Consider the following 13,682-nt stretch of genomic DNA (forward strand, 5'->3'; position numbering starts at 1 on the left):
ATTCATTTACAGTCATTTTTGTGTCCACCTGATGAATTTAAGGGAAATATTCTCTCACTTTTTGCTCTGTTTTTGGTCTCCACCAACTCCAGAGAAAAATATCCATCTCTTTAGCTGCTAAATGCTCCACGATGTTCACGATGTTCACCAGCTATCCTACAAAGCCGAAGTTATACTTTCTACACGAGTACGTGATGGTCCGCCAATAAGAAAAAAAAACTTTCAGTTGCCAGGTTGTTAAAAATTGACTGGTTAGACCTGCACCTGCAGCCACTCTCTGCTGAGCAATCAGAAAAGTGTATTTCTTTAGAATAAATTTGCTTTTTTTTTGTTCATCATTGATTTCAACAGATAGACAAATTATTTTTTGTTTTCCTGATTGTAGTTTAGTTGTCTGTGTATGTCTTTGTGTTACTTATTTTGAGTCTACAATGGTCTATATATATATTTCCATTTGTGTTCAGTTTATGAGGTTTGGTCTGTTCAGTTCCATTCAGTTTACGATCAGCTGTCATGACCTGAGTTCAGTTCTGTGTAGTTGACCTCTGTTATAGGCTCCAAGCTTTTTGTTGCTCATTTTATAACTCCATCTTTACAATGTATTAACATTTACAACTGCAAAATTGATGGTTCAAACCCACAGTTGGTTTCCTACTGTATACTTTAGGGGGCGCTACCTATGAGAACCGATCTAACTCTGCCGAATCCAGCCATCACTGCAACTCTGTTGTGTATATGTCAAGTAAATTGGTATCAAAAACTATACGTCCTTTTACGGTTTTCAAAATAAAAGTCTCATTGGCCAAGCTACGTCTGGTCAGTTGTTTGACATAGCAATGCTTTTGTTTCGAAGCCAAGTTTCTCCTACATCCGGTACTACTCTGACAAACATAACTACTGTCTTTCAGCATCAGCCAAACATTAGCTTGTAGAGTAGCTTTTAGCTAACCAAACTCAGAAAATAGAGCTCCTAGCCAAGCTAATTTATGAGTCGCAAACGAAACCACAGTTTCGTCGAAGCCGGCCTGTCCCCTGAGCTCCACGGCGCCTTCATGGAGCCCCCCGGGTCAGCGAGCCGAGCCGAGGGCGATTTCCTGGAGCTCGAGCACGACGAGGAGCTTCTCTGCTCGGTCAGCGACATCACCGAGCACCTCGGCAGAAACATCGCCGCGGTGCTGGAGACGGCGCTGTCGGAGATCCGCAAAATGGTCAGCATCAGGATACGAGTCCTGAAGATGGAGCTGCGCGAGAAAACCGAGGAAATCGAGGTGTTAAAGGTGAGACTGGATACAGTCCAGAGGGACGGCAGGGACCCTTTCCCCGGCGTTGCGACCATGGAGCCGTCTGCAGATGTTGCCTTCAAAAAACATGACTTCGGCTCCGGCAACAAACACAATAGTGTCGATCCAAGGAGAGCCAAGGCTGTCATGCCTGGTGTGAAGAAGGAGAATATAGATGCTATCTGCGACTATCTGATGAAAGACAAGAACTCGAGGGGGGGCGCTGACATGGACGGAGACCAGAGCAGCCAAGCCAGCGGCGACAGGGAGACTCACCCAGATCCGGACACGCACTCCCTCAACCTGTGGCCGGACGGCAGCATGGCCGGCTCCGGGCCTGGACACGGAGACTCCGAGTCCGCCACCGATGACCTCTTCAGTATGCTCCCCTCCGGCAGCAAGCGGATGTACGACTACGAGTGGATAGCACCGATGGAGTATTCTTCAGACCTGAAGGGTGAACACAGTGTTACTACACTCTGAACACATACAGTGTTTATACCTATAAACTTTATCCTTATTACACACAATACCAAAACACTCATCTCATCAGAACGTGGATTATGTTTTTATAGTTTAACTCATTAACGCTTTTGTAATTGGTTTTACACAAAATATTTCACTTACAGGTAGACTAACGCAACTTTATAGGTTAAATATTCATGAGATACTATTTACTTTTGATATACATATATTTTGTGCTCATTCATAATTTGGACTTCACTCATTTTGAGTTAGTATCTCATAATTTTTGTTTATTACACACACACACACGCGTATATATATATATATATATATATGTACATATATATTGTTTTGCGCGTGTAAGTGGCCTCCATAAAGTGCCACTAAGTATCTGATAGAATTGGAAAAACACAAAGAGTAAATTCATGCAGTAGTAATTGTGATGTGATCATATTTTCCCTCAGTCATGAAGGAGCCCGAGTGTGAGGACATCCCGACTGGCGAGACGGAGGAGGATGATGAGGAGGAGGATGAGGAGGAGGGAGACGTGTCGCCGAGGAGGGAGGCGGGTGAACTGGAGCAGGCCCAGGCCCCGCTGTCACACGTCCAGCCCTCTGAGTTCAGCATGGGGCCCCAGAGCTCTCCAGGGGAGGGAGGGAGTCCGCTGGAGGGCAACACAGACCGGCCTGTGGCAGGTTGGTAAGAACATGACAAAAACAAGACCGGATTAATGTGTTATACACTTTTTTTTTTTCCATCTCCCACTGGATTCCAAAGTCTACCAGCCACTCAACAGGTTAACCATGGTGTATTATGGCTGGTGATTGAAGTGAATCTTAGAGTGGTTGAGGAAACTCAAAAAGCTTTTTATAAATGCAAATCCATTTAGACTTTTAGCTGAACTCAAAAGAAACTCTTTGTAAGAGTTATTAATACGTCATTGATTTGAGGGAGAGCTCTTTATTGAACGCCAGCTAAAATGGAGACATTTTATCCTCGAAACCCCGTAGATTCAAGGTCAAGAAGACGTTTAGTGAGGATGCTGCACAAAGCTCTCCAACTAAACACTGTAGCTATGGAAACCAACTAAACGAAGCAAGAGGTAGCGGTTTAAATGTTTCAAACCCTTTGGTTGATCAGAAGTCATTCTCAAACATTTTCAGCAGCTGTTATTAACCTCTTTGCCTAAATAAAGTACAATAATAAAGTACAATCCTATTTATGAAATCAAGAACTATGTGTTCCTAGAAGTAAGTAAGTAACTTTGGGGCCTTGATGTCACAGACACATTTCTATTGATGTATTGAAGTAATAATCACACGTGAGCACTATAAAGCTGCTCAGATCCCCTCAGTCAAAACCTTTTATTGCTCACATCTCTAACATAGTACGTTCTACCCTACACTGTCATTCATGCACCGCACCTTCCTTTATTCTACATATATTCTTATTTTACTTAGCATGTACTATTGTATTGTACTATAATAGTTTAAAACATCAACTCGGAAAGAAAGTTCCTTGTTGTAACATTAACAAATATGAAAGAATGACATCAAATTAGAATAACAATTAAAAAAGTGTCGTCAGTTCTCTGTTTTAAAATCAAACTCTATTTATTCAGTTTTGATATATATATATGAATACTTTTATATATATATCTCTTCTTAAATACACCATGCTTTATTTACGCCTGTATTCATTCGGAGTTCCTGTTATATGTTGTTTAAATTATTATTAAATAAATTATATTAATGCTCTTTTGTGTCATTTCAAATCTATGATAATCTTTAAGTCACGTGATTGATTGATCGACTGCAGACACCACTCTGAAGACCAGAATGAAGCACGGTGGAGCAGAGTTGTGTGATTTGTAGTTTTGCTTTCATCAGCTGCTGAAATAATGTTTGTTTGTGTTTCAGGCCAGCAGTTCCCTGGCCACACCTATATCTGCTCTCTTTGCGGAACCTTCTGCCCCGACTCCGTGTTCCTAGAGGAACACGTCAAACTGATACACTCGGACTCCGCCGGCGCCCAGGCCCTCCAGGCCCTGCAGTCCACCTGCTCAGCCACGCCCGCCATGGAAGACGGAGGCCGTGACTCCAGGAGGAGCGGAGGGGACCAGGACCAGGACGAGGACACAGCAGAAGGGGCTGGTGCGGGAATAGGGGCTGGCGTGGGCCTTGGGCGGGGAGCGGGCGTGGTGAAAAAGGAGATTAAAATCGAGGGTGGGTACGAGTGCGGGGACTGCGGCCGCCACTTTAACTACCTTGGCAACCTGCGGCAGCACCAGCGTATCCACACGGGAGAGAAGCCCTTCATGTGTCCGGAGTGCGGGGAGCGGTTCCGCCACGCGGCCCGCTTAAAAAGCCACAGGCTGGTGCACAGCGGGGCCCAGAGCCCCTTTCCCTGCCCCCAGTGCGGGAAAGGTTTCTCGGTGCTATCGGGACTCAAGAGACACCAGCGGGTGCACACCGGCGAGAGCCCGTACGCCTGCCCGCAGTGCGGCAGGCGCTTCAAAGAGCTGGGCAACCTGTACACCCACCAGAGGATCCACAGCGGGGCCACGCCGTACTGCTGCCAGCAGTGTGGACGCAGCTTCCGCCACCTGGGGACTTACAAGAGCCACCGCTGCACCCCGCCGCAGTAACGCCGCTGTGCTTCCTCCGCTTGGACTCCGAGGCGTGGTGGGGGGGGTGGTATCCTGAGATGATTTTGTGTTCTGTCACATTCATGGCATTTCACACCTGCATCAAGAAAAGCTCCGTAATCGAGCTTCAGTTCATTCTTGACCTCGGAAACGGCAGTTTGACGAAACAATGTCAGCTCCAGGTCCACAGCCCATCGACTCCTTGTTAGAGTTGCTCCGATACCGATATCACAAAGGCCTCCGGTACAGCCTGAAACGCTGGATCGGGTATCGGCGAGCACATGCACCAATCCCATATTAACGAGTACTATTATAGCTAACGAGTGCGCCGTCTCGCTTCTTTCCCATCTCTGTCGAGAGTTGCACATGCTCAGTACAGATCGGTCAGGCGCCAGCAGAGCCGGAGCATATTGGCAACACATTACATATTTTAAAAAGGTGAGCAAGGCTTTCTTTGTTGTTTAAACACTCTGGTATCAGATTGGTACAAGCAATCGTCCGATACGCAAGTTCAGGTATCGGAAAGGAAAGAAATGGTATCGGAGCATCTCTACTGCTCATCGGCAGATGGAATTTGTTCAGTCGTCATGGCTGCAGTCATGCATGTCACACTTTCCATTTTTTCAGAAGACTTTTAGGACTTCTTGTCCATGTTAGTAGAAAGTTAGCAACTTGTTCTTGACATTGGAAACTTTGGAAATGACAACAGAGCAAACTCCATCCGCTGATGGTATCAGAGGCCACCAGGCACCACATGGAGCACGTGAGAGGTGACGTCTGACTGGATGGCATCAGTGTGCAGAGGCTCGTAAAAAGGACCAGTGGTCCAAAGGAACATTCATGTTTATTACAACTTGGGTTTGTAGTTGACAGACCCATGTTGACCTGCTGCACCTACTTTCAATAATTAGTGCCATTTCCTTTGCACTGTTTCCAGAAGCAGCGTATTTCAGTGTGAAACTCTGAACAGACTTGACGCTGGCTTTAGCAGATCGGTAATCAGTTAAAAGAAAACATCACTGGATTAACTGCATGGTCAGTGGAGTGATGCCGCTGAGATCAGCACAGTGTGAGACTCAAATGTCGGCTTGAGTAGCAGCTGTGAAGATTCAGCAGTTCTTCTTCATGAAGAACTGTAGTTCTGCCAACCAGTCCATTGTTTCACCGCAGGGCTGATCTGGTCTGAACCAGTCAGGGATGGGAATCAAGAACCAGTTCCAAATTGTGGATCCATTGAAGTTGTATCACCTCAGAGGTTTCATTCCCCTCCATTGATGCTGGCTTTCTTCTCTGCCAGTTGTGCGTTGCTGAAACTCATCCGTCACCATGTCGAGCTCCGCGCTTAGAATGATGGAAACCTGCAACAGGAAGGAGTAGGGTTTCCCATTCATATTCAACCAGAACATGTTAATACTACATTTATATATCAGCGAGTGGGGTCCACGAAATCTGCCCAGGGGGATTCAACTCGGCAGGTCAGGGGGCGGCCGCTCGGTGTGGGAGGATCCCCACGTGAGACCTTTACCCACACTTCCTGCGTGTCTAGCAGGTCGGCTTGGAAAGGCCCTGGGGGAACGTGGCTTTAAAGCACCCCTCGCCTGAACCTCGCCACTTCCTGTGGCCGTGGACTCTTCCTGCGGCGAGGGACGGACTATCTGTACTTTGCTCAGACTCACAGATCATAACACAGCAGTGATGCTGGAAACCTTTGTAGGCCTACTTTTTCAGGAATCGATAAAGAACCAGGCCGATTAGCTGAATCGATGGTGTCAATAACATGTTATGGATTCCCATCCCTAATCCAGCCATTGGGGTGTTTGATGCCACACCCACATCAAATCTGTCACCTATTATCACCGTGTTAGGTGTGTTGCTTATGATGGTCACATGACGCTTTAAAACAACCTTTCATACAGGTTTATTAATGAATTCATCATACTTTAAGTGAAGTTACTAAACTAACACTGAACATAATGCTGACACAACTACTTTTTACTATCTCAAATAAAAGTTCGATATAATAAGGAAGTAGGAGTTACATTGATCTTCGGGAGCGACTTGACTTGTGAAGCAATGAAAGTGCTGACCACGTGTACGGGTTTGAATCCATCCATTCATTCATCCATTCATTCATTCATTCGCCTTAACCTGCTGAGCCTCCAGGACACGCTGCCGTCTCCTGGCTCTGTGGTGGGACACCATCGCCCACTTGTGGACTGACTGTGTAACTCTCCTTTGTCACGCTTGTCGTTCATCATGGCACCGCCGTGGTGCTATGTGTAGAGCAGGAGCGTTTGTCGTCTCATCTTGAACCAGTGTAATGTAGGTTACAGAATACATATGTTGGTTATTTTATACATTTGCCTGTATGACCATTACAATACTTACAGAAAGATAACTTCCTGTGCGTCAGGTGTGATCACTGAATTGATCCGATTCAGTGAAAGCCCGTTTGAGGAATTGACCTCAAGCTTGTCTGTAAGATGACTTTTAGCTCTTAGCACTGTGTGCAAGACTAAGAGCCAGAAGACAACTAATCCAAACCTGTGAAATTGAAACGCTAAGCAGTGATAATCTGCTCTCTAATAAACAGTTGTCTGAATGTCATGAACGAGTGTGTGTGTGTGTGTGTGTGTGTGTGTGTTTAATGAATAACTGGTGGAATTCAATCAAGTACATCAACTCCTGCACTTACAGGAAGTACAATATTTAAGTACAATACTTGTTTCCATTTTATGCCACTCAATACTGTACCAGGTGTCAGAGAGATGTGTTGCACCTGTGCTGTGTACTGTGTACCCATCTGTATATAAACTGACTACAACATGCTAACACATCTGTAGTGATAATCGAATTATATCATATATACTTGAATAACTGGTCATTCTGCCAAATGGGTAGTATAACTTTAAATCATCAGTACATTTGGCTTACAATAACTCCATATTTATTCACAATTAATCGCGTCAATATTTGCTTGGAAAAGCTCCCAAATGAAGATATTTTCACTCAAAAACATCACCAAGTAAAGCTATGAATAGAAATATCAAAAGGGGAATTAGAAATCAATAAATTGTTTAAATTTCAATATATGTCTTATTAAACATACGCTTATCATTTTGCCTAAAATGTGGCCAGAGGAGTATTGTTTTAACTATCTGACATAATTAATGAACTGACCGCTTGGAATTGTTAATAAATCAATTTATTTAACATTAAATAATATATGTGTTAATTTGCATTTTTAAGGCATTCTTTTTATAATGAACAGAAATGAGTGCATTATTTTGACAGTCCTAACGGGAAGCTTTGCATGATTTCATCCTTTTCAAAAGACTTTAGATCGCTGTTCCATCTGTTGGCTTCCATACAGTGTGAGACTTGCTTACGTTGTATAAATCATCATAGAGAACATCATGTCTGCATTACTTTTTATTACATAATCAGATATTGCAGTGTGTAGACTGCATTGCCACATAAACATGTTCATCGTATCCTCATACGATACCTTACGAAAAAGTGACTCATCTTCCTGCCATGGATGACAACAGCCTGGCCTGTTACTTTGTCCAAAGATGAACGCAGACTTGATGTCTGCCGCAATGTATCACACGACGCTAGCAAGTGTGATACATTGATTCTGCAGCGCTGAACAAACATGAATGTGTTTCAGTGGAGGCAGATCACCTGCAGACCGTTGGTGCTGGCTTGGGTTGCTGCACGACTATGGAGATTAATCAGAATGCAAGCATATGGAAAGCTTTCATTTGAAACTGCACAGGATGTATATATTTTCCTTATCCAAATATTTCCCCCAGTTGACATACTTGCACTACAATATAGAGAGTTCAGATTCAGTTTGTTGACTAAGACAAAAACAGTTTGGTGGACCAACGTCATGTGAGTCCATGCAAAGTTATACTTAAAACCAACACAGTGATTAAACTTACCACAGAACAAACCCTAGAGTGGTAACGGCATAGTGTTACACTGATGCTGTTTTCATTTTATTCAGGCAGTAATTGCATCTTAAGTTGATCTTAAATGTTGACTTTTTATAAACTGACATTCTGTGGACACATGTATTTGGATATCGGCGTCTCTGTGTACAGGTACATCGTGGTCCTTTCACATCTACTCTGTCAAACCTTGAGGAACAATCATCAGCCGGATTCCAGAGGAACACTGTTGCATTTTCCACGCACACATTTAATTATATTCTTTGAGTCAAGATGGATGGCCAGAGGCCGAGGGGTGTTAAGAATTTATTCTCTCCCAATTTCATTTTCTGTGTGGATCCAGAGCGGTGTGTGAGCGGTGTGTGAGCGGTGAATGGGGGGGCAGACCGTGTCTAAGAAAAGGGAGTCATAACTCATGTTGTTATCCTTCTATAGCTGTTCTCTATGATTAATTGCTCCTCACACTGCCAGTACTTTACATTTGCATCTCAAGTTCTTAGAGAAAATGTGCATTTCTGTGTGTACCAGATATCCCGGGAAACTAAAGGCCGTCTTGTCTGGTTCGTAACATCAACCGGAGGCGCTCTGTGACTTTCATCGAGCTGTATTCACTGTGTCTAGCAAGCCACACGTCGGCTGGTTTACTAGTATAAGCCCAAAATAAACTGATTTTGCTGAGATTTAATTGCAATAAACCGACAAAAAGGGACTCCGAAATAACTACATAATTGTAAAAAGTCTGAATTCATGTTTTGTTAGTTCTCTCCTCAAGACAACAAGCAAATAACTTTGAAATACTTTTTTTTTTCCTCTAGAGTCTTGTGGTTCTCCAGGAAATGGGATTTTGACTTTTGCTGAAAATGAAAATGTACAGAGAGCTTTGATGGTGTTGGACTCATCCGAAGCATCGGCCGATTTGTCATTTCACTGTATGTAAACGTCAGTGTGTAACAGCTTGATTAATGAAGTTACTTTGCCACATCTCCCTCTTTCAATTCTGAGAAAACGTGTTTCTATCCCTCTGCTGCATGACGGCCACAGCTACTAATTCAAGTCAAAGATAAAGACATACATTCCACATTTGTTTGGTCCACATGCTTCGGTAGGCTAACCCCTGATCATGAGATTATAAAACTTCATTCGAGGCCCACAGTTCATTTTTCCACCTGGAGGGTTAATCCAGGTTTGACGGTGATGCTATAATTTGTGGCTCCATGACTTCCCGTTCCTTCATCCAGCATCTGTAACAAAGCAACACAGATGCATCGGCCCTGTACAATTTTTAACGCAACTCAGTTGTTTTCCTTTTCCTGCATTTATTATAATATTGTATATTTCTATGTTTGTCATTTCTAACATTTGTAGCACAGATGCACCTTCCTTGTACTCTTGATTTATTGCTTGTGTCCCTGAAGGTGTCACAGGAATGCAGTTGTGGCAGAGTACTGGATGCAGAGCACCTGGTCCTGGAGCACCAGGACAATAAAAGCTCTACTCCAGTGTTAATCCATTAAGGTGTCCATTAAGGGCAGTCAGTCCTCGTCTTTGTCTTACTGTTTCTTATGAAAACAAAGAATCTCACAGCGGGGCCACAATGATCTTATAGTTCCTGCCTGACGAGCCAAGTATGAAGTCTTTACATCATGGGTCATCTCCACTCTCACCTGCCCTTAATGGATTCTGCTCTGATGGAAATGAGATATCAGAGCGGCAGCTCTCTTCTCCCTGGAGACTAATGCATTGGGAGAGTCAGTGGTTCGAGTGGAACGCTATCGGACAGCGAGGAGGAATGGCCTCGTGGGGAGACGTATCGATGTAAACGTTTTCCCAGCCCATTACCAGCCAGGGCACCCGGCACCCAACCAAACCTGTGGGCTGAATTCTGCACCAGACAGCGGACGTGAGGAGAGCTGAGTTTTTCCAGGACCGCTGTCTATGAATCACGTTCTGTGCAGCCACAGGCCTGAGGGCGGTGAATAAATATGTTGATGTCTTCCCTCAGGCTAGCCTTCAGTAGGCGAGCTACATACATGAAGTGAGGGGTTTATAAAAACACAAGCCAGTCAGGTTCTGCTCCAACGATAAACTCTGATAACAGCAACAGAGAGCACAAGTCCTGACGTGACATCCGAGCTAGCTGCTGTTCATACTACCTCCCACGCTCGCTTCCTGAGGGGGTCTCCAGTTATTTTGTTTGTTAAATGAAAGTTTCTGGGGTTTACCCAGTAACAGGACAACAGCACTTCCTATTAAATTCAAGTGTTAATACAAAACTGTAATGGAATATAATACAGTATATATTACAGTAAGGCTCCCAGGCCTTCTGTATTGCTTTCAAGCATATATTCTCCTGTAGATCCACTTTTCTCCTTTAATGTTATCTCTGCTGAGTCTACACACATGTAGTCATGATTAACTCTGACCTCTTCAAATGTGCAAATGGAATTAATGCATTTCAATGATACATTTATTAATTTTAATTTATGTATAAACACCTGGACTTTAACATCTCAGATGAGCTTCAACATAAATTTCTGTACATCCAAAATGTATCCCACATATCTTTGAAGTTGAGAATAAAGTAATTCAATGAGAATAAAGTCGGGCAACGGTTATGGCAACACCACACGCAGAACTGCAACAAGAACTACTTGGTTTGGGTTTGTAGAATATTGTGGTTTGTGTCTTTAAAGATGCTGTTTTTTGTTTTTACGGAAAAAAGTCTGATTTTATATTTTAGCATACAAAAAGCTTAAATGTACGATGAAGTTTGGCAAATAAGGCACTACTTATATTAAACACCAGTATCCAAATGGTGTTTGTTAAAGCAGTAGTTTCATATTTTGGGGATTCTGCCGAGAGTTCATGAGGAGGTCGATACCTCTCGTGTCTTTCCGTTAAATAGATTCTGCAGCCAGCTGCTGGTGAAAACTTGAATCCTCTGGAGAGCACGTTGTGTAAATGTCACTGATTTTTGCCTGTTACATTTTTATATTTCCTGTGCAGATCTGATCGATAATGGCACAAGATGAAATGTCCGAGGGTCATCACAAACTTTCGTCATCTGTGGAGCATGGACATCCACAGCGCATTTCACAGCAAACTGGCCTGTAAATGTCAGGAATAAGCGGGGGGCCTCCTGACATCCACGGGCTTCAGGTTCTGTTTGAGAGAGACCAGCTGCCCCTTTTGCAGCAGTTTAAGATTATTCGGTCTCTGCTCCATCATGTTGTGCTCTTTGATGTCTCCTTTTGGTATGTTGGAGTAACTCTTGCATGAATGGGGTTAATGGTGTAATCCCTCACTGAATAAACTGACTCATGGCTATAAATGGAAACAATCTGTTGGAAGCCTCGTGGCCAAGAACACTGACAATCTCCAAACAGAAAGTCCTTTGAAACCCACAGTCGCTGTGATTCAGCTTCAGAGCTGCAGATCAGACTAAAGACAAAACCAGCTGCTACAGACGGTTTCATCTCCTCTGCTTCGAGGCAGTCTGACCGTCTGAGCAGTCGGAGCTGGACGGACACATCAGAGTCTCTCATTCAGCTATTGTGCTGAGTTCACACAGGCAGCTGCAGCATGCTGCCAGAGAACATCAGCAAGTTAGTTAAACTGGTGGGATCAGCAAGAATTCCTCGCTGTAAAAATCTAGTTCCAGGTCATAATGTCAATAAATCAGCTGTAGAAAATGACAGGTGACAGAGAGGGGAAAACTGGCACTGACTTAATAATTATTTTTAGGATTAGGCTAGTTTGACATTTTGAGAAATTGATTTTCTTGCGTAGTTAGAGGAGACAATTAATTAAATAATTAAGATTAAGCAAATAATTATATTTCCCAAAATGTTGAAATATTCCTTTAATCGTTGAGGGCAGTTGGGATAATTGTTCAAATAAAGCAATTTAGTCTGAATATCGGGCTTACAATAACCTACAATAAATGAGTTTTTTAGCGTTTGGTCAGTATTACTGCGACGTATCTGAGACTATGCGAATTTGGTCACGTGTGCCTCATTTCGGCACGAGACAACCGCAGTTACAGGAGTGTCTCCAGCCTCCAGCCTATGGTAACTGATTATATCATAATACAGCGGGACGAGATATAACGGCCACATAACCTCAACTCCTTTAGTGGCCAAGTGGGATACAAAAATGGAAAGTAGGCCACATTACTCAACATATAACTAGATTGTTTACTCGCTCTTTGTATATTTGAAATGAATATGGTCCAATATGCAGACTTGTTCCATGGTTAGCTAATGTTAGCTGTAAGCACCCAGTCATCTTGCTAACTAGCAATAACTTGGGTAGTTGAACAACCTTTCCTGGCTCAGTAAAATATCAGTAAGCATAAAACGTTAAAGACAATAACTACATGGGTGGCAGAGCTCTTCCTTCATACTCTCTTATATTTATGTTTTACCACTAACTAAACGATTTTACAGGGCATGCGGAACCAAGTTCACAAGCACGAATTCTGCCCGCTTACTTAGCTGCACCACCGTTAGCAACAGGTGCTGCTGTTAGCACATGAAGCTGCTAGTTGTTAGCCAGAGCTAACATCACTGTGCTGCTGGAATACTCTCTGCGGGCTCCCGGTTAGCTACAAGAGCAGCTCTGCCATTGTATCGGTGGTGAATCAAACTAATACACATGGTATCAAGGTTGATCAGTGACAAACAATCAAACCAGTGCCCAGCTCCTTATCCCTGCTGCTTTCCTGGCAAAAGCAGAACAGGATATAACGATTACAAAGGTAATTCATTTTTTTCAACAAGCTCATTTCTACAGTAAATTTCGTCCACAAAAACAGTTCATTGTGCTGAACAAAAACAGTAATTAAACAAAGTAATATAATTAAAAGATATTCAGTACAAAGTACATGAAATCAGACATGCTCAAAACATAGTTGCTCAATCATAGGCACATGAAAAGAGTTTTAGCCTGAAAATTGCTCCATTAGCTGCACTTCTAAGATCATCTGGCTTTTTGCTCCAGTTGCATGAAGCTGACATGTATATTCTAGTTGCCTTTTTAAAGTTGCTGATAATTAGATATGTATTATAAAGTATAAAATATAGTTATAAGTACAAGCAAAGAAAGCAAGAAAATATATCTGTGGCTATTTTTGAGTTTGGATTGTGTTGTCGCATACAAAAACCTGGAACGAAATAACTTCAAATACAGTTGGAAATTAGGGTCATAATCTGTAGCCCTTCTATAATTTGATTGTTTTCAATGGAAGTGCTGCTTTGTAAATGATCAGTAAGCATATATCCTAACGAATGAGACGGCTTCATGTGGCATGTGTCTTTTAAAACACATTCT

At 43.0% G+C, this 13,682-nt stretch overlaps 1 protein-coding gene across 1 annotated transcript; it reads left to right on the top strand.

Moving 5' to 3' along the window:
- Nucleotides 1–885: 885 nt before the first annotated feature.
- On the top strand, nucleotides 886–4,835 carry znf16l (zinc finger protein 16 like). Its single transcript, XM_031851538.1, has 3 exons — nucleotides 886–1,737; nucleotides 2,210–2,440; nucleotides 3,665–4,835. Exons 1-3 carry the CDS (start codon nucleotides 987–989, stop codon nucleotides 4,390–4,392), a joined length of 1,710 nt encoding a protein of 569 aa, XP_031707398.1. The 5' UTR covers nucleotides 886–986; the 3' UTR covers nucleotides 4,393–4,835.
- The last annotated feature ends 8,847 nt before the right edge of the window (nucleotides 4,836–13,682 follow it).

Source organism: Anarrhichthys ocellatus, unplaced genomic scaffold (assembly GCF_004355925.1).
Source record: "Anarrhichthys ocellatus isolate YVR2014 unplaced genomic scaffold, GSC_Weel_1.0 scaffold11, whole genome shotgun sequence".
NCBI lineage: Eukaryota > Metazoa > Chordata > Actinopteri > Perciformes > Anarhichadidae > Anarrhichthys > Anarrhichthys ocellatus.

Excerpts from the sequence above, each read along its gene's own strand:
- znf16l (XM_031851538.1), top strand. The coding sequence starts at position 987 with ATGAGTCGCAAACGAAACCACAGTTTCGTCGAAGCCGGCCTGTCCCCT. Across the intron at positions 1,738-2,209 it reads GTATTCTTCAGACCTGAAGG|TCATGAAGGAGCCCGAGTGT; the intron begins GTGAACACAGTG and ends ATTTTCCCTCAG. Across the intron at positions 2,441-3,664 it reads CACAGACCGGCCTGTGGCAG|GCCAGCAGTTCCCTGGCCAC; the intron begins GTTGGTAAGAAC and ends TTTGTGTTTCAG.